General features: G+C 41.4%; 1 protein-coding gene across 1 annotated transcript; it reads right to left on the minus strand.

Annotated features, from left to right (window-relative positions):
• Positions 1-350: 350 nt before the first annotated feature.
• PCF11 (PCF11 cleavage and polyadenylation factor subunit) lies at positions 351-21,992 on the minus strand. The gene is made up of 16 exons (XM_039562776.1): positions 21,523-21,992; positions 16,676-16,801; positions 14,219-14,407; positions 13,643-13,834; positions 11,748-12,856; positions 11,298-11,487; positions 10,572-11,205; positions 9,013-10,490; positions 7,600-7,687; positions 6,752-6,871; positions 6,116-6,224; positions 4,786-4,969; positions 4,231-4,386; positions 2,610-2,702; positions 2,062-2,097; positions 351-1,463 (listed from the first exon to the last, which is right to left on the minus strand). Exons 1-16 carry the CDS (start codon positions 21,709-21,711, stop codon positions 1,254-1,256), a joined length of 5,103 nt encoding a protein of 1,700 aa, XP_039418710.1. The 5' UTR covers positions 21,712-21,992; the 3' UTR covers positions 351-1,253.
• Positions 21,993-23,444: the final 1,452 nt, after the last annotated feature.

Here is a 23,444-nt window from a genome sequence, read left to right on the forward strand (position 1 = left end):
CAAAAGTATTATTCACATCTGAAAAAGTGCATGAAGCCTGAGTGTTAACATGGGAAGAAGAAGTGTTTGCAGCCAACAGCTCCTGCACTGCTAATTATTTCTACTTACACTAAGGGTGAATTCTGACTCCCAAGTATCCCCACTGCAAGAATAACATGCTAGGATTGTGACATTGCTTTCTGGCTATTAGAGCTTCTGTCTTGCTCCCAGCAAGTTAAAAATACACACAATAACTAGCAGAGTTAGAATAAAACATCAAATGCATACTGAAACACACAACTTTATTTCCAATCCCACAAACGTACCAGCCACACAGACCCATTACTGAAAGGAAGAGACTCACACTCAAATATATGCTTAGTTTTATTTATAACATTTAAGAAATATTAACATCTCAGGATATCTGGTTTACCATCTAAGTCCAGTCATAAGCAACAAAAAAGAAAATGTTAACCATGTTTCAAATGAGCATTCTTACATTCACTCCCCCCTGTAACGTAAAGAAAATGCAGCTTTATTAAATTTGTGTTTGACTAATGGAAAAAAAAGTCATTAAAAATGTCTTAACTACCAGGCATCCTGGTTTGTTAATTTTTTTTTGTTGGCACTTGTGTTCACCACAATCAAGCACTCCGGTTGGTTTGTTAAATGTTCCCCTTCTACCCAGAACTGTCTTTTTGTGAGTTTTTTTGAGGATTTTTTATTATTTTGTTGTTGTAATTGGTTTTTTTAACATCTGGATATGTAAGTCTGTTCAAACAACTTTAAAAAGACAAGGAATCTAGGCCTGTCTGAGAAGCTCCTTCCCTTGATAACCCACCTATGGGATAACTGAAGGAAGAGACTTGCTTTCATTTTTCTGAATCTTATTAAGCAAAAATTCATTTTAATTAATTTTAAACTGAAAAAGGTACAGAAACACTGTCTTTATTTGATGGTGTGCATAAACATTACACTCCATATATAGCAAAAATATCTTTTATTTATAATTTACATTTCAACAAGTGAAAATTTTACATTTTTACATATACCATTAAATTTTCACGCATCTACAGAACTTTCACACAATGACACCTGAAACTGTGCAGGCAGTAAGAAATTTCAAATACAAAAATGTATTTATTAACCAAACAGCAGTTGAGGCCCTGCCTCAGTTGGACATTTTTATTCATATAAAAAGTATTTGCCTTCCAGAATTAGCACAGCAGCTCTTCTGTAAAAAAAAAAAAAAAAAAAATCATACCGCAGTTTATTTAAACAGACTCCTCAGGTTCTGTTTTGATTTCTGTAGATGCAGGTGTGCTCTCTTCTGCACAGGCTGGAGGTGTGTCCTCAGGTTCTTCTTTGATTTTAGGTGAGTCACAGGACTCTTCTGTTTCTTGTTTAACAATGTCCAACATTATATTTAGTGGATTTTCTGAAGGAGTCTTGCTGGGAGACGGTGTGCAATCGAATGATGATGTCTGCAAAGTCGAAGTCAAGGTAGCATTAGCACACTAAAATAACCATTTTTAGCTTTTTATTCCTTTTGCCCTTTTTCAAAATGCAAACATGTTAATGGTCAGGCACTCAAAATCCAAACTTTCTACTTTGTCAAACTTCTAAGAAAACAAATTTAATTTTTTAAATAGCATTACTTTTTTCCCATTTCCTTTGAAAAGGTATCACCAAGCAGTGATGAAATGCTTAACACATTACCATGAACTGTTCCCTGCTCCCTGCCCTCGGAGCCGTTGTAACTCCCAAAGCATTAAAAATGTCACACACACCAACACCCATCTACTCTTTTGTTACAAATTCCTAAGATTACACATTACTCCACAATAAATCCATCAAACCATGGCTTTGCTTTATGGCACACAAGCTGTCACGGTACATCATAACCAGAACTGCATCTCAGCTAATTCTGTATTATAAACTTGCCATGCCCAAGGCCTCCAAGTCTTAGGCAAGAGAAAAATGGGCAGCACATTCTGAACGCATCTGCTCCCTGCAAAGTCAAGAGACCAAGCAAACAAACTGAAAGCAAAATACTTCAAAAAATATGAAGGATCCACTTACATTTTGGTAATCTTCATAACAAGATGGATGGTAAATCTGAAAAAAAGTTGTTATACATTTAAGTATGTAAAAATAAACTACAGCAGGATCACTGATAATGAACTGAACAGTGTCAATTACACATGATCACACAATTCATCTAGAAAAACTATGACCTGAGCAGGATAAGTATGGTGTCAAATACACCTGAGACAAGATGTTGTGATGTTTATTTAGGAAACATGATCATACAGAGGGCTGGGAATTACCTGTGCACAGCTGCATACAGAAATAATTCAACTGATACCTACACCCATACACAGAGTGATCCATTTTTCTTTGAGCACTGCAGTGTAAGGGAGAGCTAGTGAGCCCATAACAATGAGACCAGGATTTCAGGCACTTCCAAAGGCAGAGATATTTATATATTTGGAAGCCAGGAAAACTGCAATAGAAATCCTTCAGGAGAAAAAGAGCACTTGCCAGCTCCCCCTGGTGGTTTTTTTTTTCTGTAATTCTTCAGGAGTTTTACTACGAATCAGTATCACACATAAATAAGATCAGATTACCTTTTCATCTACCCTGATAGCATTCTTCAGGTGCCACTCTTCCTCTTCCTCATCCCAATACTGTTCAAATTGTTCTTGGCAAATTTCGCAGCTCTGAAATGTTATTGTAGTAACAGAGATAAATGTTGTTATTGCAACTTACTGAACACATGAAACTCAAGAACCTAGTAAGAGTCAAATAAGGCTCTTTTAAATTAAGTATGTTAAGCCTAGAATATGATCTTTTCTCCACACTTTAAAAATCACTTTAATAATTAGTAAACCTTAATTAAAAATTGAGTATGGTTTGCAGACAGAGAAAGGATCACCCTCTGGCCCTGAATACTCTTTGTCACTTGAGAAAGGTAAGCTTTGTCCTTTTAGGTAAAGTCTGCAAAGCACCTTGTAACAATGTAATGCTGTCTTACTCTCATGTAAGACAATCCATTCCAGCGATTTAACTGATTTTATTTATGGAATTACCTTCATTCTTCCCCCTTAACCTGCAATTTCCAGTCAAAAAAGGCAGAACTTTCAGATGGAGTACTAAAGTTTTTAGTAATTCTGTGAAAAATTATCAACTCAGAGACCAAAGCACAAAAGGTACTTTTTAAAATGTAAAAAAGGCCTTTGTGGTTTCATAGCTAGTTTCTTAGAGACTTAGCACGTAAACTGAAGTGTAATTCTAACAACATTTGTTGTACACCAATTCATCTGCCAAAATACAGTTCTACTGGTTACTTTCAGATTGTGCTATTTCTTTCTTCTAATGCCTATCTGCTACCAAAAAAGAAATTTTTGTGTTTGAAAGTACCAAAAACCCAGTAAACCCTGTAGTTGTTTGAATGACAAATAACCATCAAAGGACAGATCACTTACTCTACTTACTCTATGTAAACATTCAGCAAATTAAGACACTTTGCCTATTTCAGTTTTGCTAAAACCACAGAATGCCAATGGGCGTAGACTTTTAACTACAGGTGGTTTGTACTATTCTCTGGCCCGAGAAGCAACCACTACATACACAAATCACCTATGGAGGGGCTGCACAAAGGCCCAAGTACAAGATTCCAGTCTACATATAATAACAAGAATACAGTACTGATGCCATGATGATTTTTTGCTTTTTCTTTTATACCCCTGTTATACCTTTTTATAACTTCTGTATTCTTAGTGCTTTTCGCCTACATTCTTGGACTTGTTTGTCAAGCTGAGAGACTAAACATTTTAGAAGCTTCGTAGTTAGGGATCAGTGTGCCCAGACTTCAAGGTCCTCTCCAGAACACATTCTGTAAGCTAAGATAGAACCATCCAGGGGAAGGCTCCTTGGAGAGGGGGGGCTCATTTGAGCCTCTCATTGGGGAATCTTGGATAGATATGCTAATTAGTAAGACCTATAATGTTATACCAGATCTTTTGGGGGTGTGCACCGTGGTGTGCGTGGAGGTGCATTCGACCTGGACGTAGTGCACCTAAGGTGCACTAATATATACCAAATAAATACCAAAGTAAAATCCCTTTTCCCCCTCTAACCATGTTTGACTCTTGATTTTAAGACCAGGAAAAGGCCTTTGAGTGACTAGATTCTTGCTATCTGGGCTGATTAAACTAGATTCTTGTTATCTGGCAAGCTGAAACTTACCTCAACCGCTCCAGCTGGTCCAGCTGGGACACTCTGAAACTCCTTCTCTTTCGCAGCTTCCTGTGTCTTCAACACAACCTCTTCGTGAGCTTTTTCAAAGAACTGGCTTTTAGCACGCTCCTCTAGATCTGCTATTTCTTCAAATTCAATCCAGTCCTGAGGAAGAAGTTTTCATTCTCACTGAGACATCCCCAAGTATCGTATTTAATAAATCTTACTTTGTTAAAACTGAAATACTCCTCACATGCAGCATTACACAACAGTGTACTCTCACTTCAGAAACTTTTTCCAAAAAGATCACTATCCTTCAAATTCCATTTTCAGTGGAATGGAAACAGTGCAATAAGCAGCTTTAAACTGTTTATTGTTCATCATACAACTGCCTTTTGTATCCTGACACACATTTGCAGACTACTTGAAGTATCTAAGACGTCATTGTTTATCACAACCAACTCCTGTGATGATGCAAATTTCAGCTGCAATCCTACAGCACATGCAAGAGTAAAACACAGAATCCAGCCTGTAATTTATCAACACAAATACTGCATTACTTACTGTTAAACTGTAGTACCATCTCCTGTGTGTAATTTTTCTGCTAACATCTTTTTCTGTCCGGTTCTGGCGGTAATGCCAATCTAAATGATCTGCATAGACATCTGTCTGTGAAGTAGTGAACCTCATTCCACAGGAGTAACACTGAATTCCAGTGTACAGTCGATTTATAACACTATCATAACGCCTACAAAAAGAGATAAAATATCTTAACACTTCTTTAAAAAGCAACAGTAAGAAGTTTCTCAGCAAGTTGCTCCATTTGCCTACAATAGCAGGGGAAAAGCATGCATCTGCTCCAAGTTAAAAGTACACTATATGACTACATTCATCCTGATTTTCATAGCACAATCAACTTAAACATTCAAAAACCAATGGGCTCTTATTAATGATTCATGAGAAATATGTTAGTGTTGTGTCTCATTCCTATTAACTTTTCTCACCTAATAATGCACAAATTGCAATGCCTTCATTTGGCCCAGCTTTACAAGCTACCACCGAAGTCATAAAATTAAATCATAGAATGGTTTGGGTTGCAATGGACTGTAAAGACCATCTAGTTCCAACCCCCCTGCCATGGTTGCTCAGGGCCCCATCCAGTCTGGCACTGAACACTTCCAGGGATGGGGCATCCATAGCTTCTCTGGGCAACCTGTGCTGGTGCCTCATCAACCTCTCAGTAAATTTCTTCCTACTATCTACAATAAATTTGTTCTTTAGCATAAGGTCATTTGCCTTTATCCCTGTCCTATCACTACATGGCCTTGTGAAAGTCCCTCTCCAGCCTCTCTTGTAGGCCTCTGGGTACTGGAAGGCTACACTAAAGCCTCCCTGGAGCCCTCCCCTCTCCAGGCTGAACCACCCCAACTCTCTCAGGCTGTCTCCACAGCAGAGGTGCTCCAGCCCTCTCATCATCTTTGTGGCCCCCCCTCTGGACTCACTCCCAACAGGTTCATGTCCTTCTTCTGTTGGGGCCCCAGAGCAGCACTACAGGTGGGGGTCTCACCAGAGCAGAGGGGGATAATCACCTTCCTTGACCTCCTTGTCACTTGGCTTTTGATGCAGCCCAGGCCTGGGCTTCACTCCCTGTAACAACCCCAGTGCTTAAGTAACAACACGCACCTTTGCATAAAGCTAAGTTTTCCCATGTTAATTTTCATTTTCCTTTCTCAAGTTCAACAAGGCTGACATCAAACAATGCACTCACTGGTTTAACCTCCTCTGAATCACAAAGTGACAGGTAATCTTTCAAAAGCTTTTAACTGTCTTGGATGAACTATCTAGCTACTGCCTTGTTGTTATTCCTACTGTAAACCCATTCTACTATACATACTGTCTAAGTTCTTCAACTATGAAGTTAGTGAGGTCTGGAACATTCTGATCTTCATTCTGATCATCATCTTCTTCTTCAGCAGTCGGCTGGGCTGATGTTTCATTTGCTTCTAGAAACCATAAAGATATTATTTTACCAAAATTTCATTACATCATCAGAAAGAAATTATGTGCTCCTGAAAGTTTTTTTTTTTTCAAATATTAGTAATACAATCTGACTACGGTAAAACACAAGTGCACAACAGCTAAGTCAGTCATCCTCTAACACCATTAAAAAGAAGCATAAGAGAAACTAAGCCAGAATTTCAATTGAGGAAAACAGTATTTCACCTCAGTGTTTGGCATCAAAATTCAGTCTTCATAGATACAGAAATATTTCAGAAGATGAAAAGACCCTGATTATAATTAAGAACAAGTTATGAAAGCACAGCACCAAAGACAAAGACTTCTCTGGATAGCTGAACTGTAAATTAAACAAGATACTAAGAATTTACTCGACCACATGCATTAAATTCCTTCCCAAAAATGAAGTTCTGTTTAAAAAAAACCATACAGGAGTTCACAAAAATTTGTACACTCAGATTTACACTTGAGCTGTGGATAAATTGGATAGTTAGAACATAATGAATCTACATACGTGCTGAAGTGGAATCAGTTTTAGACAATTTGAGGATCCCTGTTTTCAGCAGTTTAGCAAACAATTCATTCACATCAACCTGTCCAAGGTGGTTATCAGGATATGAATGGGGAAGGGCTCCTGGGGAAGAACACAGACATTCAAGGTGACAAAAGGTTAGCATTAGAAATCTACTTCACTTTTATCAGTATATTTCACAACACAGTTTTCCTGTTGCCTCCCATTTCTTTCATTTTTTGTTTCTAATTATTTACCAACTCTCTGCTTTATCTATTGTTTGGCTAATTTTTTCCCTTGCAACAGGGAATCTTCGTAACAAGACTTTCCCTTCCTTCATAATATATTCTGATGTGCTATCTAAGCTGGCTGCCCACACACAGCTCTCTGCTGCATGGTGGTTACTGAAAAGCAGTATTGTCCTGGATTCACACTTACATATTTCACTACAATCAATCTACTTCATCATCTAGTTTAACCTTTTATGTTTTTGAAGTTTTTCATTATTAACCACTCATACACTGGAGATGTTTGCACACCCCAGCAAAGCAAACTAGACCTACAGACTGGCGCCTTCCAGAAAAACAGATCAAAATTATCTTTTGGCTTTTTAGCACAACTTTATACCAAAACTCGTGGTTAATGAAAACTAACAAAAGCCTTCAATGTTTGAGAGAAGCTCCTAAAGAGATGAAGGTGCTACAGAAACCACATCTACAGCCACCTCACTGAGGAAGCTTCCTGTAATCCACACAGACCTAGTAAATCAGGACATTAAAAAAAGATCATTTTTGTGGCCACCACCAAACGAACAATCCAAAAGAAATAAAAGGAATTCTATTGTTACAAACCTGCAGGGTTCTGGACAAAACTTCCAGGATTTGGCAAATACTGCTGACCTTGGCCATAAGGTCCTGGTTGAGCAGACATGAGAGAAACCTGTGAAAGTAAACATGTAAGTATTCTTTGTATAACAACATGACTATAAACTTACTTTTCACATTTTATTATTAACTTCTAGTTGTTTATCAATAATTTCACATATATTAAACTCCTTCCAGGAGTGAACCATGTCAGTTTGATATTGAGAAAGACCACAAATTACTATACGATCTTTCCCCCATTTTCATTTTCCACTAGGAAAATTCAGAATACATCCTTATTTTGCCTAATATTAAAAAACAAACAAACCAACCCCACCACACCACCTTCAACACCTTTCCTTCTACTTAGCAATCACGTTTTCCAAACACAGTACTTCCTTTTAAATTGCTCCTGTTCACCAAAAGAGAGCTCCTCAAGAAATTCAAGGAACCCATAAATGTCTACTAACAAATGCCACAATTAACTCTTATCTAAGAACTGAACCAGCATTCACTACAGACACACATCTTGAAAGCAAGACTTTTCAGCACATCAGCTACAGTAAGCTGTAGGTAGAAAAACAGTCATTTTAACACATTTGTAATAAAAATGTTTGGGTTTTTTTTTCTAACTGGCTGCTTTCTGGATTTAGACACTGTTTAAAGCTTTATCCCATTAGAGGTCTGCAAGACACATTACCTGCTTTTGTACAATCTATTAACTCTTCACATTCAATTTTTATCCCCCAAATGAAAAATACATTTTAAAATCACTAATCATTTTCCCCCCCATTTCAACAGAGCATTTCCAAGAGGCAACAGCAAAAGACAACTGAACTGACAAAGCAAGATGGTGCTGAGAGAATTTTAAAAGACAACACCACCTTTGAGCAAGAAAGTTCCACAATAGCCCCATCTTTCTCAATTCTCCCAGGTTATGGGTATCTCTTTAAAATTGGCTTGTCACCACTACTAACAGCTGCAAAAAGATAACAATTATTTTGGTGAAGTCTCACTTCACACCTCTTAGAAAAATTAATCATGTATACTTCAGTTATTTACATTATCTTTCACGCTTTATATAGAATTCACTTTTGTTGAAATTTAATGAAAATACCAAAGGCTTCCGATTACCTGGTTTTGTGCTCATGTTAAAAATAATGATTTCACAGATGTATTCTGAACTATGAAGTGATTGCTAAGATCCACCATTTTGTCTAATTCTTAACAAAAAATAGCACTGCATGTTCTTAAATTATCTACTGACTTTTTTAGCTTGAAACCAACTCTCAGCCTGCCAACTCTTCAGAAAAACATTCCATTTTTACAGGAAGAAAAACTGCTAATTCTCTGTACAAAAACACTATTGAAAGCAAACTATTTGATGCAATCATCTCTTACCTGATTACTTCCCATTGGCATATTACTGAAATTTCCATACTGAGGACCCTGAAGACCTTTTTCTTCAAAGTAATGTCCAGCTGCTCTCAGTGGGAAGTTCTGTCCTCCTGGGCCAGCTGGCCCATTGAAATTTGGTCCAGGTGAACCATCAAATATATCAGGTCTCTGGAACTGCATTCCATGAGCTGGTCCATTGTAGCCCTGGCCAGGATGTTCAACAAAAGGACCACCTTGTCCATATGGTGACATTTCTAGTCTTGAGGCAGGATGGTTAGCTACATTTTCAAAACGTGCACCCTGAAGGCCAAGGGGCAAGTCAAACCTAGAAGCTGGCTGGTGAGGTCCATCAAATCTTTGAGGTATGGCTGTTTCAAATCTTGCTTGTGCCTGTTGGCCAGGTGCCAACCTTGGACCAGGCTGTCCATGAATTCCATCAAATCTTTGCAGGAGAGACAGCTGTCCAGGCTGACCATCAAATCCAGCTCCATGACAGCCATCAAATCTCGGACCAGCCCGACCAAGAGGACCATCAAATCTAAGTCCACCAGCTCCCTGGTGTACTGGTCCATCAATTAGCCTAGGACCTAGACCTGGCTGACCACGTGGTCCTTCCAATCTCAGCCCACCACCTGATGGTCCGTGTGGCCCCTCAAACCTGAGCCCACCACTTGACGGTCCATGTGGCCCCATGGGCTGACCATGTGGCCCCTCAAATCTGAGGCCACCTCCAGGTTGTCCATGGGGCCCCAATGGCTGTAAATGTGGCCCCTCAAACCTGAGGCCACCCCCTGGTTGACCATGAGGCCCCAAGGGCTGACCATGGGGTCCCTCAAACCTGAGACCACCCCCTGGTTGACCCCGAGGCCCCATAGGTTGACCATGAGGTCCCTCAAACCTGAGACCACCTGAAGGCTGACCATGAGGACCCTCAAACCTGAGACCAACTCCAGGTCCTTCAAATCTAGGACCACCTACAGGCTGCCCCGCAGGCCCCTCAAACCGCAAAGGCCCAAGAGGTCCCTCAAACCGTAGTGGACCTCCTCCACCAACCTGGCCTGGAGGTCCTTCAAACCTCAGGGCCCCTGCCAGCTGCCCTGGTGGCCCATCAAATCTTAGGGCTCCAGCTCCCCCTGCTCCTGCCATTGGTCCATCAAACTGAGATGCACCTGCCCCCACCAAAGGCCCCTCAAATCTCATAGCAGCCTGTCCAGCTGGCCCATCAATTCTGGAACTTGAACCAGCAGCAGGACCATCAACAAAAGGACTTCCTTGTCCATCTACTCCAACCCTTGCAGCAGTCGGTCTAGGTGAGCCATCAAACAGAGGTCTGTCTTCCATCAGTGCGCTTATCCTCTGCTTTGCTTCAATACCTCCAAATCTTGATCCTGGACTTTCTGGAAATGGTGCTTTCTCTGGATCTTCATACCTGGCTCTTTTGAAACGTTCACTGAATGGTGACCTTGGTTCCTCTCGAACACCTAAAAAAACCAGAACAAATCACATAACCACTCACTAATACACTGTCAATTGCTTAAGAGATATAAAGTAAAATCACATACCAGCTTGCCCAAGAAGCTGTCTTTCTTCACGATTATCAAACCTACAGAGTGCATCTCCATCTATTTTCTGGAACTCTGCTGTACTTTTCCCCTGTTGTCTGAGAGCATCTCTAAATTCATCCGATTCTCCCCAGCTGTCGTAAGGATCAGAACCTCTTGCTCCTTTAGTAGCACGCTGGTCTTCAAGTCTTCGTCGACTCTCAAGTGGTGACAGGTTTTCGGCAAAAGGTCTTGTAGTGCCACTTACAGGAGAATGTCTCCTTGATCTTTCTGCAAATGCTTCTTTTCTGTCAAACTGTACCCCACGCTTGGCTTTTGCCTGCTCACATTCTATTCCAGAAAGCAATGCATCAGGTATATGATAATCCAAAATATCCTCGGGATCCAACAGATCAAGCCTTGACAATGAATGCTGAACTTGTGTCCTTTTTAGTTTAGCTTTATGTTCATAATATGTTAATTCTGCATCCGACAGAAGAGGTTTCTTTTTTAAACCACATTTTTCCTCTGTAGGGCTATCCCAGACATTACATCTGTGCTTTCCTTCCTGATACTGGAACAGCTGTCGGATCTGATGAGCTACCATGAGGAACTCATCCTGTGTTATTTCACCAGATGTTAAGCGGTCATTAGCCTGTAACATAAAGTTAAAGTTAGACTTCCAAAAAGAGAAGAAAAAAAGCCATACCTGGGACATTTCTACGAAGGCAGATTTATTAGTATTACCTTCTTAAGTAATTCTCTTTTACTTGCAGATGTCAATTCTTTGGGAATCTGTAAATTGGCATCCACACTTAACCGGTGCTGCTGCTTTGGTGCTCGGGGTGATAAAATTCCTTTACTAGCAGGCCAGTTTTCCCGGTGTCTTTGGTGAGGGGATTTAACAAGTGCTTGGTGTTCATCATTCTGCTGTGAGCTGAAAACAAGAATATATGTGCAACACAGATTATTTCGTTACTCAGGACATAATGGTTCCTACTAGAACTGATCATGGCAAAACATCACTATCACCTTAGAATCTAAGTATGCATCATCTCTGTATTTCACTGGTAGAAACAAGTTAAACCTATCAATTTTAACAATCTGAACACTGCCTCCCTAAGTGAACTACACTGAAGCCAAGAGGAGAATTTCCACTGACTTGACACAGAAGTTGTTTAAAAGATAGTAACTTACTTTTTACTTTCTTCCCAACCAGATTTCCATCTCTTGCCTGATTTGGATCCTTGCCAGTTTTCTGCGTTCTCCTTTGGATCTGGAGAAGCTTTTGCAGAATGCTGGGTGGCTGTCTCTTGGGGTCTTTCTTCTTGGGCTTTTTTCAATCTCCTTGGATCACGCACCTCTTGTTTAACATTTCTCTTATTAGAATTTCTTTCATCTCTAGCTGCTTGTGTGCCTTCTTCAACATGAGACTGCTTAGGGCCTATCTGACGTATCTTTCCAATTTTAGGAGTTGATGAAGTAGGAGATAAACTCCGAAGTCTTCTTTTAGGTGATCTCCTCTCTCGTCTTTTTGGAGAATGTGTAGATGGTGATCTTGCCTTAGGAGAGCGTGATCGTGACCGTTTTCTACTACTTGATCTTCCTTGTTTTCCACCCTGTTTTTCTGACTCCTCTGTAGTCGTGTCTTGTTTCTGAACAGCACCATTAATCACTTTATTTCTGCTCCCCACTGGTCTATGTTCACATGTCTTATGCTCCTCCTTTTCCTTCTTCTCTGTACTTCTCCTCTTTTCTTTGACCTCCTCTTCCTTCCCCTCTGACTTATCTTGAAGATGTCTTTTCAGTCTTGGATCCCGCTTACTGATGTCAGAAACCTTAGTGCTTTCACATTCCTGGCTTTTACTATCTTTAGTATCAGGCAGCTTATTTTTCAAAGGGGATGGCGATTTAGATTTTGCTTTGGACTGTTCAAGTTCTTTCTTCTGGGTTTTTTCACTTGCTTTTGATTTTTCTGACCTTGTTGAGTTCTGTTTTTCAACCTGTGCTGTTTTGTTCGCCTTGGTCTCAGACTGACTGGTTACACTTGCTGAAAATTCTTTCCTATGAGATTGATCCTTAGTATGAGAAGAATGTTGGCCCATCCTATTAAGCCGAGGATCCCTGTTTACTATTTTGATATCATGAAGTGGAGGACTTGGGGATGGTTTGTTTTTTTCAGATTGCACAGCAGTCTGATGAGGTGGCTTTACTGTCATATGAGGTGTGGGAGAAATGTGTTGCTTGGAAGGTGCTGGAACTGAAGCTATACTAGATGATCCGTGCTGAACACTAAGAGATACAGCCTGAAATTGGAAAAAATACAGCATTAATCTGTATGCCACAACTCCTGCCCAGAGGTGCTAATATTCTGTCTCAAAAACAAAATTGTAATAGCCATGTCTTGAAAGTTACGAGCTTCAGCCATTTAAGTGAAATTGACCCATTCATTGCAAATTACAAGCACTAAAATAATGCAGTACCATTACAAAAGATCAAATTCAAATACTATGCAAGATCAGTACATGAAGTCAATATTGTAAAATATGTAACTTTGGCACACGTTCCAATTACAGGGCTAGCTTTCCTATATATTCCACATGGTCTAGGCAACTCAGCTGCCAAGTATCCTATTTTCACAGTTCAAAGATGCTTTATTTTGTATTGTCAACTGCCAACACAGCAAGACTTCCAACTACTGCCGTAAAGCCCAACAGCAGCATCCAAACAAGAAACCGAATTTGTTTACAATCAATCAGGCTCCCTTGCTCCTTAGGAACAAACATATTTGAAATAGCCCAGCTCGCTGTCAGCTGCAAGAGGTGAAAGATGAAGATCACAGTCAGGTATCGTTCTGAAGGGAAATTAAAACCAAACCACAAGATGTTTGTTTGGTTTTTTTACCTTTAAGTGTAATATTTAGGGTTTTATGGTAACAAAACCCCAGATCACCCTGCATTGCTCTAGTAGTCCTAAAATAGCTACACTTGCCTAACATGAGGAAAAACCAATGTACTGTGCTTACCAGTACAGCCAAGTACTCTCCAAAAGAGACACCCAACTATGAAAGTTTTATCAACTATCCTACTCACCAACTGTGCTTTAGTCTGTTCCAGCTCCAGCTCTAGTTTTTTTTGCTGAAGTTCTAACAACTGCTTTTGCTTTGCAAGCAATTGCTGCCTTATCAGTTGCTCCTGTGTCAAATTCTTTTGTATTTCAGGAACAGCTGGAGGAGTAGAGGCACCAGAAGTAACAGCAGAGGTAGGTGCATTAGATTCCTCTGGCTAAAAACAAAATAAAGAAAAGTTACACTTAAAAACCTAATGAAATCAATTAAATCCATCTCCTTTCAATGTTATCATGATCCAGTATTGGGACTTAGTTTGTACAGGAGTTATAAACTGCAATTTTTTTGCCCCACTACGTGTTGCCTGCTTTGACAGGTGTAGGTCATTTAATATAAATTCCTCAATGATCCAAAACCTAGAATGCAATTTTTAAATAAAAAAACCAAACTCTCAAAATATTCTGAATTTATAAATTTCTCTTACCTGTTTACAAAGGTCAGATACTTCATTCTTAATATTCTAAATTGTCAAAAAGCAGCATACAAACAATGAAAACTACACGTATTACCATCTGTTCTTACAGAAGGCAGAAAAACTTACCGATTTATTTAAAAACTTAGGATTCACATGGATGCTAGAAGTATTCACATTTGGGGGCAGAGGTTTAATTGGCCAGGCAGGATCTAATGAGTTGACTCTGACATCAAGTGCATATAGTTTCTTCAAAGGAAAAATATCATCCCATGTGGAGCGTAATTTAAATAAACTTTTCCTAGTATTTTCATCCACCTAAAACAATAAAACAATTCTATGGCTTGTTAAGTTAATATAGAACAATTTCTTAAACTTTTCTGTAGAACTTAAGATTTCATTTATTTCCTATTTCTATCTTGCCATTTTAACATACTGAACTTGCTACGCAAAATTTATAAGCAGTGCAGACCACACATCTCTCGCAACAGGATCAGTAACAGAAATTCAAATGTGGAATTGTTGTTTCAAGGCCATTTGAAGATTTTATTGTGTATTACCATGCTCTGAGAATTTTCTTTCAACTTTTCCATTAGCAAAATTCTCATTTTACTGGCCCAACTTCTGTGGAAAAAAATACAGTAACAAAAGTATTGAAAGGCAACAGCCTCTGAGACAATACTTTATTCAAGTGTTTGTGCTGGAGTGTAACAATGACAAACAAATCAAGAAAAAACAAACTCTGAACAGAAAAAACGTGTTTTGCTCAGCTATTTAGTCACTGAAGGATTTTTTCCCAACAGATGCAATAAAAGGAGTATTAGCTAAAATGAAGTCAATTATTATTTCAGTTCAGCTGCAGAATGAGACCCATCTATGTATGAGTCACAGATCAAGCGTACTTGCAAGACCAGAGGCCCATTTTACCCCTTTACAAACAATTGGTTTGGATTATCTCATGGCAGCTAAATTAGAAATTTACAATCAAGTAAAATTTAGTTCATCTCGTAAGATGAGTGGCTCAATTAAACAATAAAAAAAAAACCCATTAGAGTACAAAATACATGCAGCTGTCCTAATGACAAAATCCCAATTCAATCATTAAATATTGCCCACATAGATGATTTCTGCTGCCATTTTAAAATGTTACAGCTAGACACAGAATATTCTGGAAGGTTTGGAGGTTCTGGTTTTTTAGGAGCAGGAGCTTCAATACAAGTAATTCATACTTAGTAATTAAGGGATGCCTCTATACAATTTTCTATGAGAGGGTTCACTGAAGTTCACTGCAAAAATGTACAGAAATGACTGAGCAAACAGTTCTGACTTCAAGTGTCTAAAGATACCTTAGTGACCATTTACTGATAAAACCAAATTTGTAACAATGCCTGTGCTGGAATTCTACTCACATCTTTTAACATGACCAACTAAGCTATTAGAAATGACTGCCACTTTACACATTTAGTTAGTACATTAATAGTTCTAGTTAGCTTTGTAGCAAGTTAACATATAAAACTCTGAAGATTAGTTATTACCCAGAGCTTCATTCAGCTGCAACCTTAAATGCAACTCAGTAGAAGAGCACTCACAATTTAACACCAAAAAAACAAGTAAATCTATCTCTATCTGCTCTATACACAAGAGTTAAGTCTTCTACAGTCATGAGAACAATCTATTCCTTATTTCATCATGCACATCTGAAAACCATATACAAAGTGTACTGGGATTTCAGATCCTCACTGATATGTAATGATAAATATGCAAAAGCTTTATTCGTCTCATTCTTATGAAATGCCACTTTCTTATACAGAAAACAACAGAAGTTAACCCTTCTTTTCTGATCCAACTTAAACCCATTTAAGTCCACCCTTTCAAAACCTGGACTTTGATAAGCTTTTCTCACTGAGGAATATGCCCAATTACTTCACTGGGCTTCAAGATTAAAAGCCAGAATTAAAAGATACAGCAGCAGCTTTCAATGCTGAACAAAATTAAAACACCTATTTATAATATAGTCACTCATTTTAGAGTCCTTCCCCCACACAGTCACAGCATTTTTTTCAGCTAACAGACCACCAAGAGAGAACCAGGTGCCAGTGCTACTCACTCTTGGAGTTTAAGCACTCATTCTGCACAATGTGAATTATGTAAATCAAACAAATCTGACTACAGGAGAGAGAGGCTTTGAGAAATCCACAAGAAACCAACTCTCAGTCTACTCGTGGCATAAGGACTATTAACTATCTTAAAAACAAACCAAGGATTCATAATTAATTGGTCTATACATTACAAGAAGTCCATCCAGCTAAGCCATCAATAATCAAAATACTGTTAGTAAAATCTTGCCTGGACAGGAAAGCTACTGACATTTACACACCAAATTAAGTAAAACTTTGCATCTTTCAGCTCACTCACATGCTTGATAGCAGAAGGAATAATCTTCCATAGTATGGATACCAAGATTTATAAAAACCAATCAATTTGTGTAGCTCACCACCCAAGAAAACCCAAACCTGAAAGCACGTACTTATTTTACCAGGAACAAATTTTGCTTAGAATACAGTACTTTTCCGAAAGTGTATATACCTTTTCAAATACACAAATAAATGTTGCAACTAGGTTTTTAGTAAATGCAGTGAGATACTCTCTTCCCACATTCTTGACAATGGAATCCATTAGGTACATAACGGGTAGCTTCTCTGATGCAGGAGCCTGGAGTAATAAGAAGAAACTGAGAAGTTTAGTACAACAAAAACATACTTTAACCTTTTCAAATAAAGGGATTACCAATCCCAGAAATACAGACCTCTCTTTTTGGTTGCCACTATAAATACCGAGGGATTTGGCTTGGGATTTTGTTTATACAAAAACTTAATCTGAAAAATGGACTCTCAGTTCAAAATATAATGCAGTGGGTCTATCACAAAAAAAAAAAAAAAAAAAAAAAAAAAAAAGGAACACCTTAGGTTAATTTGTTTGTGTATCAAAGCTTTGGAAAAAGGGGGGGAAAAAAAGAGGAAAAAAGAAGCCCACAAGACAGTATTGCCACTAGTGTACCGAGTGTAACCTTTCCCTTGAGAAAGTAATTTAGCAGGAAACCATCGTCAGCACTTCAAGGAACTTCTAAAAATCGTTTATAATTCAAACTTCCTGGATGCATTTTTCTGGATTTCACAGAACACAAATTAGACTTCTGGCAAATAGCCCAAGTCAGTGAACTTCTGTAGCTGTAAATTATATGTTGATTATCACAGTCTTTTGTAAATTACACAGAGATTAGGTTGCAATTATTTCACTGTAATCCAAATGGATAGAGCAAGGAGTCCCACTCTCTTGGCACTTGTAGATGGCGATGGTTCTGATTTCCAGAGTGCATGCAAAAACGCAGTCAGAACAGAGTTCAAAATCCAATCAAAACTCAATCATCTGGTAGACTGGGTAAATGCACAGACAAGCTCAGGAACTGCAACCGCCATTTTCATAGAAGGTTGTCTTCAAACTCTGGATACAGCTTTGCTACAGGAGGCTTGTTTTTTGTTGTTTCGTTTTGGTTGGGGTTTTTTTAAATCCTTTTTTCAAAACTCATAGCAAGTTTGTGCTATAAAAGTGTAGTGACCCTGGACTGCTACAACAACTTCCAATTTAGAAAAAAGCAGTACTGGACCAATAAAAGTAATTTTAATGCCTGCCAGTGGCTTTCACAAAGCAGAAGGCACAGCAAAGTTCCAAAAAACATCAGCAAGTACACAGACTTGTTGAAGAGGACATGAAAGACAACACAAGCACTGTGTGTTGACCATGATCCCCTTGGAAGAGCATCCACTTGTAATACTTTAAGCTCCATTCACCATCTGGTAAACTGGGGATAAAAGCAGAATAACTTCACTCACTGCTCATTTTAAAGAGAATAGGCTACTAGGTTAATTAATGACACCTTACTTTGCAGGCCCATTATCCAGACAAGTGTGTGAAGTGCTATTGCTTCACCATTTTAAATTAAATTCCTTCCCCTTTATGGTGGTTCACAGAAGGGCACCCACTCAACAGTATTTTTACATGGGCAATCAGAATGTTTCCTCACCCTTAAATGTGTATTAATTTACCATGACCTGAAACTTATTATTGAAGAGGGCAGAACTCCTTGTTAGTTGGGGGCAGAAAGGTAGAGGGAGGGGTGTCACTGCCTTCAAAGATACGGGGAAAAAGGTAGAAACAGGCAGGTGATGCATTTTGTACATAAAAAGACAAAAAAACCAGCTAAGTTAGCTAAAACTAATTGCAGCACATTAGAAGCCAATCTTACACCGTGACGGAATACTGAACTGTAAACAACCCAATGTGCAAGTGTTAGAAAAAAGCATCGTTTAAGTCCCAAGACATAAAAGACTGTGGACCTGCAGCTATTTAAAATGTCTGTGGAATACTGGCTTCTTCTTTGAAGCAGCCTGCACAATGGCACATTAAAAACACTCCAGTTCTGGGTGCCTTCCTTTATAGAAAAATGACAGCGCACCATTTCTGACTTTTAGTCAGCTGTTAGGGACACAAAGAGCTGTCCCAGAAGTACCTATGCCCAAGAGCTATTCCCCAAGTTATATTCTTCCATTTCACCAATGTAGGAAAGTAGCTCACTATACTCAGCTAAGCCGGAAGTTTGAGATGCAGGGGAACCATTAGTAGCAGAAGCACTGTAAAAAAGTTTAACTTCATTTTCATCATGCATCAGACTGTTACAGCAATCATACATGGAAACACCATAACCTAGGTAAGGAAGCCTACTTCCAACTATGGAGCACAATTAGCAGCTGAGCAGCATACCCTACTTCAAATATAAGCTATTCAGGTGTTGCATTTTAAGAAACGTGACTTAAATATGGTTGGAATATTTAAGTCTTCTGTTCTGAAAGTGTTTATTATGTCAAGGTATCTAGCACGTATTTCAATAACCACAAAAGGGAATCCCAGACCGGAATGCATTTTGTTTTCAGGAGGTCTCTGCAATACCCCCAAGCAAGAAAGATGCCCGCACGACACTAATCAAAAGGCAGGGAGGCGCCGCATAATCACCAGAACGCAGAACACTAACTCTGAGCTCATCAGCATAATATTAAAGACTTCTTTACAAAACTCCCACTGTTCCTTCAAATAACGTAGGAAAGCTATTGTTGGAAATGTGTGGCTCTTTTTTATTAGTTTCCTAGAAGATTCAAGTTTAAAATAGTATCTGGCAATTGAACCCCAAGTCACAAACTTGTGAAAAAAATTGTTTAAAAAAAAAAAGCAACTTTGTATACAAAATGGGTCTTGGAAACAAATTCTGCACTATACAATGGTAAATAAAAAGACAAATACATATTTCACACTTTTTATTTACAAATTTTATAATACCAGTCACACATTTCAGAACCATTTATTAAATTGTAAAGCAGACCACTCAAGTTTTACACTAAACAAACTGTCTCCAGGCAACACTTTTTAAAAGTGGCTTAGTAAAGGAGATCACTTTCCCAGAAACAACTAAAAACTTGCCTTGAATAAACTACAGTCATAAACAGTAACTAGGCAAAACTAACCATTGATACAGGTTTTAAGACATCTTTTGAAAAAAACCCCACACTTCAGGGCAGGTTCTAAATCACCCAGAAATGAAAAAAAAAAAAAAATTGACAGCATTGTTATTCATCACAAATCATTTTTTATACATCCACTGCCCTTTAGGAGATATAATGGTGAGAGCTATTAGATTATGAGGTCACCTCCCCAAGGAATGGCAAAACTCAGCCACTGGCAGCATTTAAAACTAGACTGGAAGAGGTCTGTGGCACACTAAAAAGACATCCCTGCATTGATAGAAAGATAGATTAAGCATCTTAAAAGATCGTTCCCACCCCCATCATTAGATAGTACAATTCTCACCATTATAAACCACGATTAAAGCCAAAGGAAAAAAGCCTTTTAACACCTGAGATCAGAGGGAGCAAGGGAAACAACGGGGGAGGGGTGGCTGGCACGAATACGGGGCGGGATGGGGGACTGAAAGAAGAACCCTTTTCTTCTAAAATGCTCGCTAAAAAGGTGCTGCAAACCCCCATGCATGTGCAGTGGCTGACTGATGTCAGCAACTGCCTGGGCTGGGCTCAGAGGGAGCCTCCTCTTTCCCTTTTTATATCATGTGCCTTTCAGACGCCATGTTAGATCCTACAGGCTGCTGCAGTTTCTACAGTCAGGGAGAATTTCTTCTTCCACATCCTCAACCAATAAACTTCTCTAGCCAAAATAAATACGCACACAACGCTAGTGCTACTCGGGGCACAGATCTCCTGAAATCCAAACAGATTATCCCAAACCCACAGAATTTTCTCTAATGAGGCAGAGCAAAACAACCCCCATCACCACCACACACACTTCTCTAACCGAAGGAGATGATCACCTTTCACCCACAAACTTTTTTACGATATAAGGGAGCCCCCACCCCTCAATTAATCTCTCACAGGGTCCGCACTGGGGAAATAGCTTTAACTAATACTTAAAAGTCACTATAATTAGCCTTTCAGAGGCGGACAATTTGCGTTCTAGAAACTTAACCTTATTTTCCTTTTAGACTATCCCCCCAAGAAAACCCCAACTCTCCACGAGACCTCCCCACTCAGGTCCTCTCTAATGACTGCACTGCCCACCTACTGTCGAAATCGCCTAAATCCAAGGGTTTACACACCAGATTCGGACACCGAATCCTGGCTCCGTGTCGGGGGAAAACCCCGTTCCAAGGGCGAGGAAGTGCAGCTGCCCAGTCACTGCCGGGCCGCCATGTTGTGCCTGCTATTTACGCGGGGCTCACAGCGCGAGCCACGCTGCCCTCCTCCCTCAGCTCTTCCTGGGGCGAGTCCCAAACCCTTCCCTACTCCCAACAGGGTGGTCTGGGGGTTGCTCCCCTCCCTCGAGTCCCCTGCTCCCTATGTGGTGGGAGGGTAGAAGTAGCAGCAGCAGCAGCAGCCTGAAGCTTCGCGATGCAAATAGGAGCCCCCGCCCGCCGCCTCGCCCCGTTGCTCCCTGATCCCAGCTGAGACACGTTTCCCTCCTCCGCCTGTTTCCCCCACGGCGACCCCCAGCCTCCTAGACCCCCGTCCTCCCCCAACTCCGTCCAAATCCTGCTCTTTCTTTTCGCCCCTCGCTACCAACATCCCCCCGCCGGCACTACCTCCTAAGCCCCCTCGCCGCCCCACCCCACCCGCGCCTCTCTCTCTCTCTCTCTCGCCCATTTCCCGGGCCTCAGGCCCTCTCGTCCCCCGGCTCCGGTGTGTCCCCCTGACCCGCCTCCACCGCTCGGCTCCCCCCGCGCCTCTCCTGCGGGCCCCCAGGCCGCCCTACCCCGCTGCCCCGGCCGGTCCCCCCAGCAGTATAGGTAGGAGTAGTAGTCGGTGGAATATAAAAACCTTGGCGATTTGCGCCTCGATCAGGGAGACGATGTCCTTGGCGAAGGGCACGTTCTCCTCGGCCAGGATGGTCAGCATGTTGATGTGCGGCTTGCTGTTGAACGTCAGGTCCTCCAGCGAAGACTGGTAGTCGCGGCACGCGTCCTCCCGGGCCTCGCTGCTGCCAGCGCTGCTCTCCGGGGCCGACATGCTGCTCCGACCAGGACCCGACCCACCGACCGACAGCCCCCTCCCCGCGATCCCCCGCCGCCGCCGCCGAGCAATGCCGATGCCGCCCCCCCGCCGCTGCCGCTGGGCTCGTCTACCGCATCCTCCACGCTGCGGCTCCCGCTGGCTGCGCTGCCGGTGCCGCCGCTCCTCGGGCCGCCGCCGGCTCAGTCTCCGCGCTCACAAAATGGCGGCGGCGGGCACGGCTCGCGAACCGCTTCCCGCAGCCGTTGCGTCATGTGAAATTGTGCTCGGGAGAGGGGCCGGCGCTTTGGAGAGCCCCTTTTGTCCGCCGGGCGCGCCCTGATTGGCTGGCTCCCCGCCTGCGCGGCTCGCCATTGGCTCGCCCGTCACCACAGCGGCCTGCGATTGGCTGGCACCGCCCTTCCTCCTCGCTGACGGGCTCCTGCGCCCAAGACCCGCTCTCGCACGCGCGTCCCGACTCGCCATTGGCCACATCTCCCGTCCCGCCCGCCGCTCCCTCCCGCCTTCCCGCGCTGCCCCGCGCGCTGATTGGTGCCGGCGCAGCCCCGCCTCGCTCCGGGCCCGCCCCGGCCGCCATTGGCTCGGCCCACACGGCCCCCGCACAGCGGCGGCGGGAGCGGCTGCTCGCCGGGGCCCTGGGTGCTCTGTGCTGAGAGGGAAGCGATTGGGCGGGGAGCAGTGGCTAGAAACAAAACCGCAAGAAGTTCCACCTCAACATGAGGAAGAACTTCTACGTTGAGGGTGCCAGGCTGTTCTGGGAGGTTTGTGGATTCTCCCTCTCTGGAGACATTCCAAACCCACCTGGAGGTGTTCCTGTGTCACCTGCTCCAGGTGACCCTGACTTGGTGCGGGGGTTGGAATAGATGGCCTCCAGAGGTCCCTTCCAACCCTAACAATGCCGTGATTCTGTGACTCGTTCGCCTCAGCAAGCACCCGTGCCGTCCCTGTTACTCTGATGCCATCCTTTTAGCCAGTCACCCCTCACACCAGTGTTTCCAGGTCTACACAGAGCCAGGAGTAAGGGAGAGCGAGAGAGAAAAGTAACAAAACCTGCCCTTCCTTGGTCATGAGATTTGCCCAAAGGTACCTCTTGGAAGTGAATTTGCTTGCAAAGCATTTTCAGGTGTAGCCATTCCTTTCTTCCCCCCGCACTTCATATCCCTTGGTAACTGGAGAACTGTCAGCGTTTGAAACCAGGCAAGGGGTGAATGCTTCGTTAAAATACACTGCAAAAAACACGTGGGATCGTGTTTAAAGTGCAAATTATATATATATATACACACATATACATATATTCTGCAAATATAGCAGAAAGATAAATAAGAACGTAAACCTGGCACATTTCTGACAAGAACTGCTGCTTATTGTTTTATCTGGCTAAAAATTTATTTTAGTTTCTGTGTTCATGTTTGTATCCCCTTTATGAAAAACAGGGAAGGAGGGAACAGGAAATACAACAGCATCTTCTATTTGCCTGTTGAATTGCATGTTCATGTTTGTTCCTGTAAGCCTCAAAAGGCTGTACTTTGAACACACCACTTCGCCTTTACAGTGTGTCACCACAAGATAAGAAAATAAAACTGAAGTTTCCGTCTCTGGCTGACCAAAGCTGGGATCACAAGGCCTTTTCTCAGAGTAACTATCAGCCAGCTGTTTGAAGACACACTGTCTATGAAGAATATTAATTATGTACCAGGAATCAAGCCATAATGTATACCCAGTTTATTTGG

The sequence above is a fragment of the Corvus cornix genome, chromosome 1 (genome assembly GCF_000738735.6).
Source record: "Corvus cornix cornix isolate S_Up_H32 chromosome 1, ASM73873v5, whole genome shotgun sequence".
In the NCBI taxonomy this organism is placed as follows: Eukaryota; Metazoa; Chordata; class Aves; order Passeriformes; family Corvidae; genus Corvus; species Corvus cornix.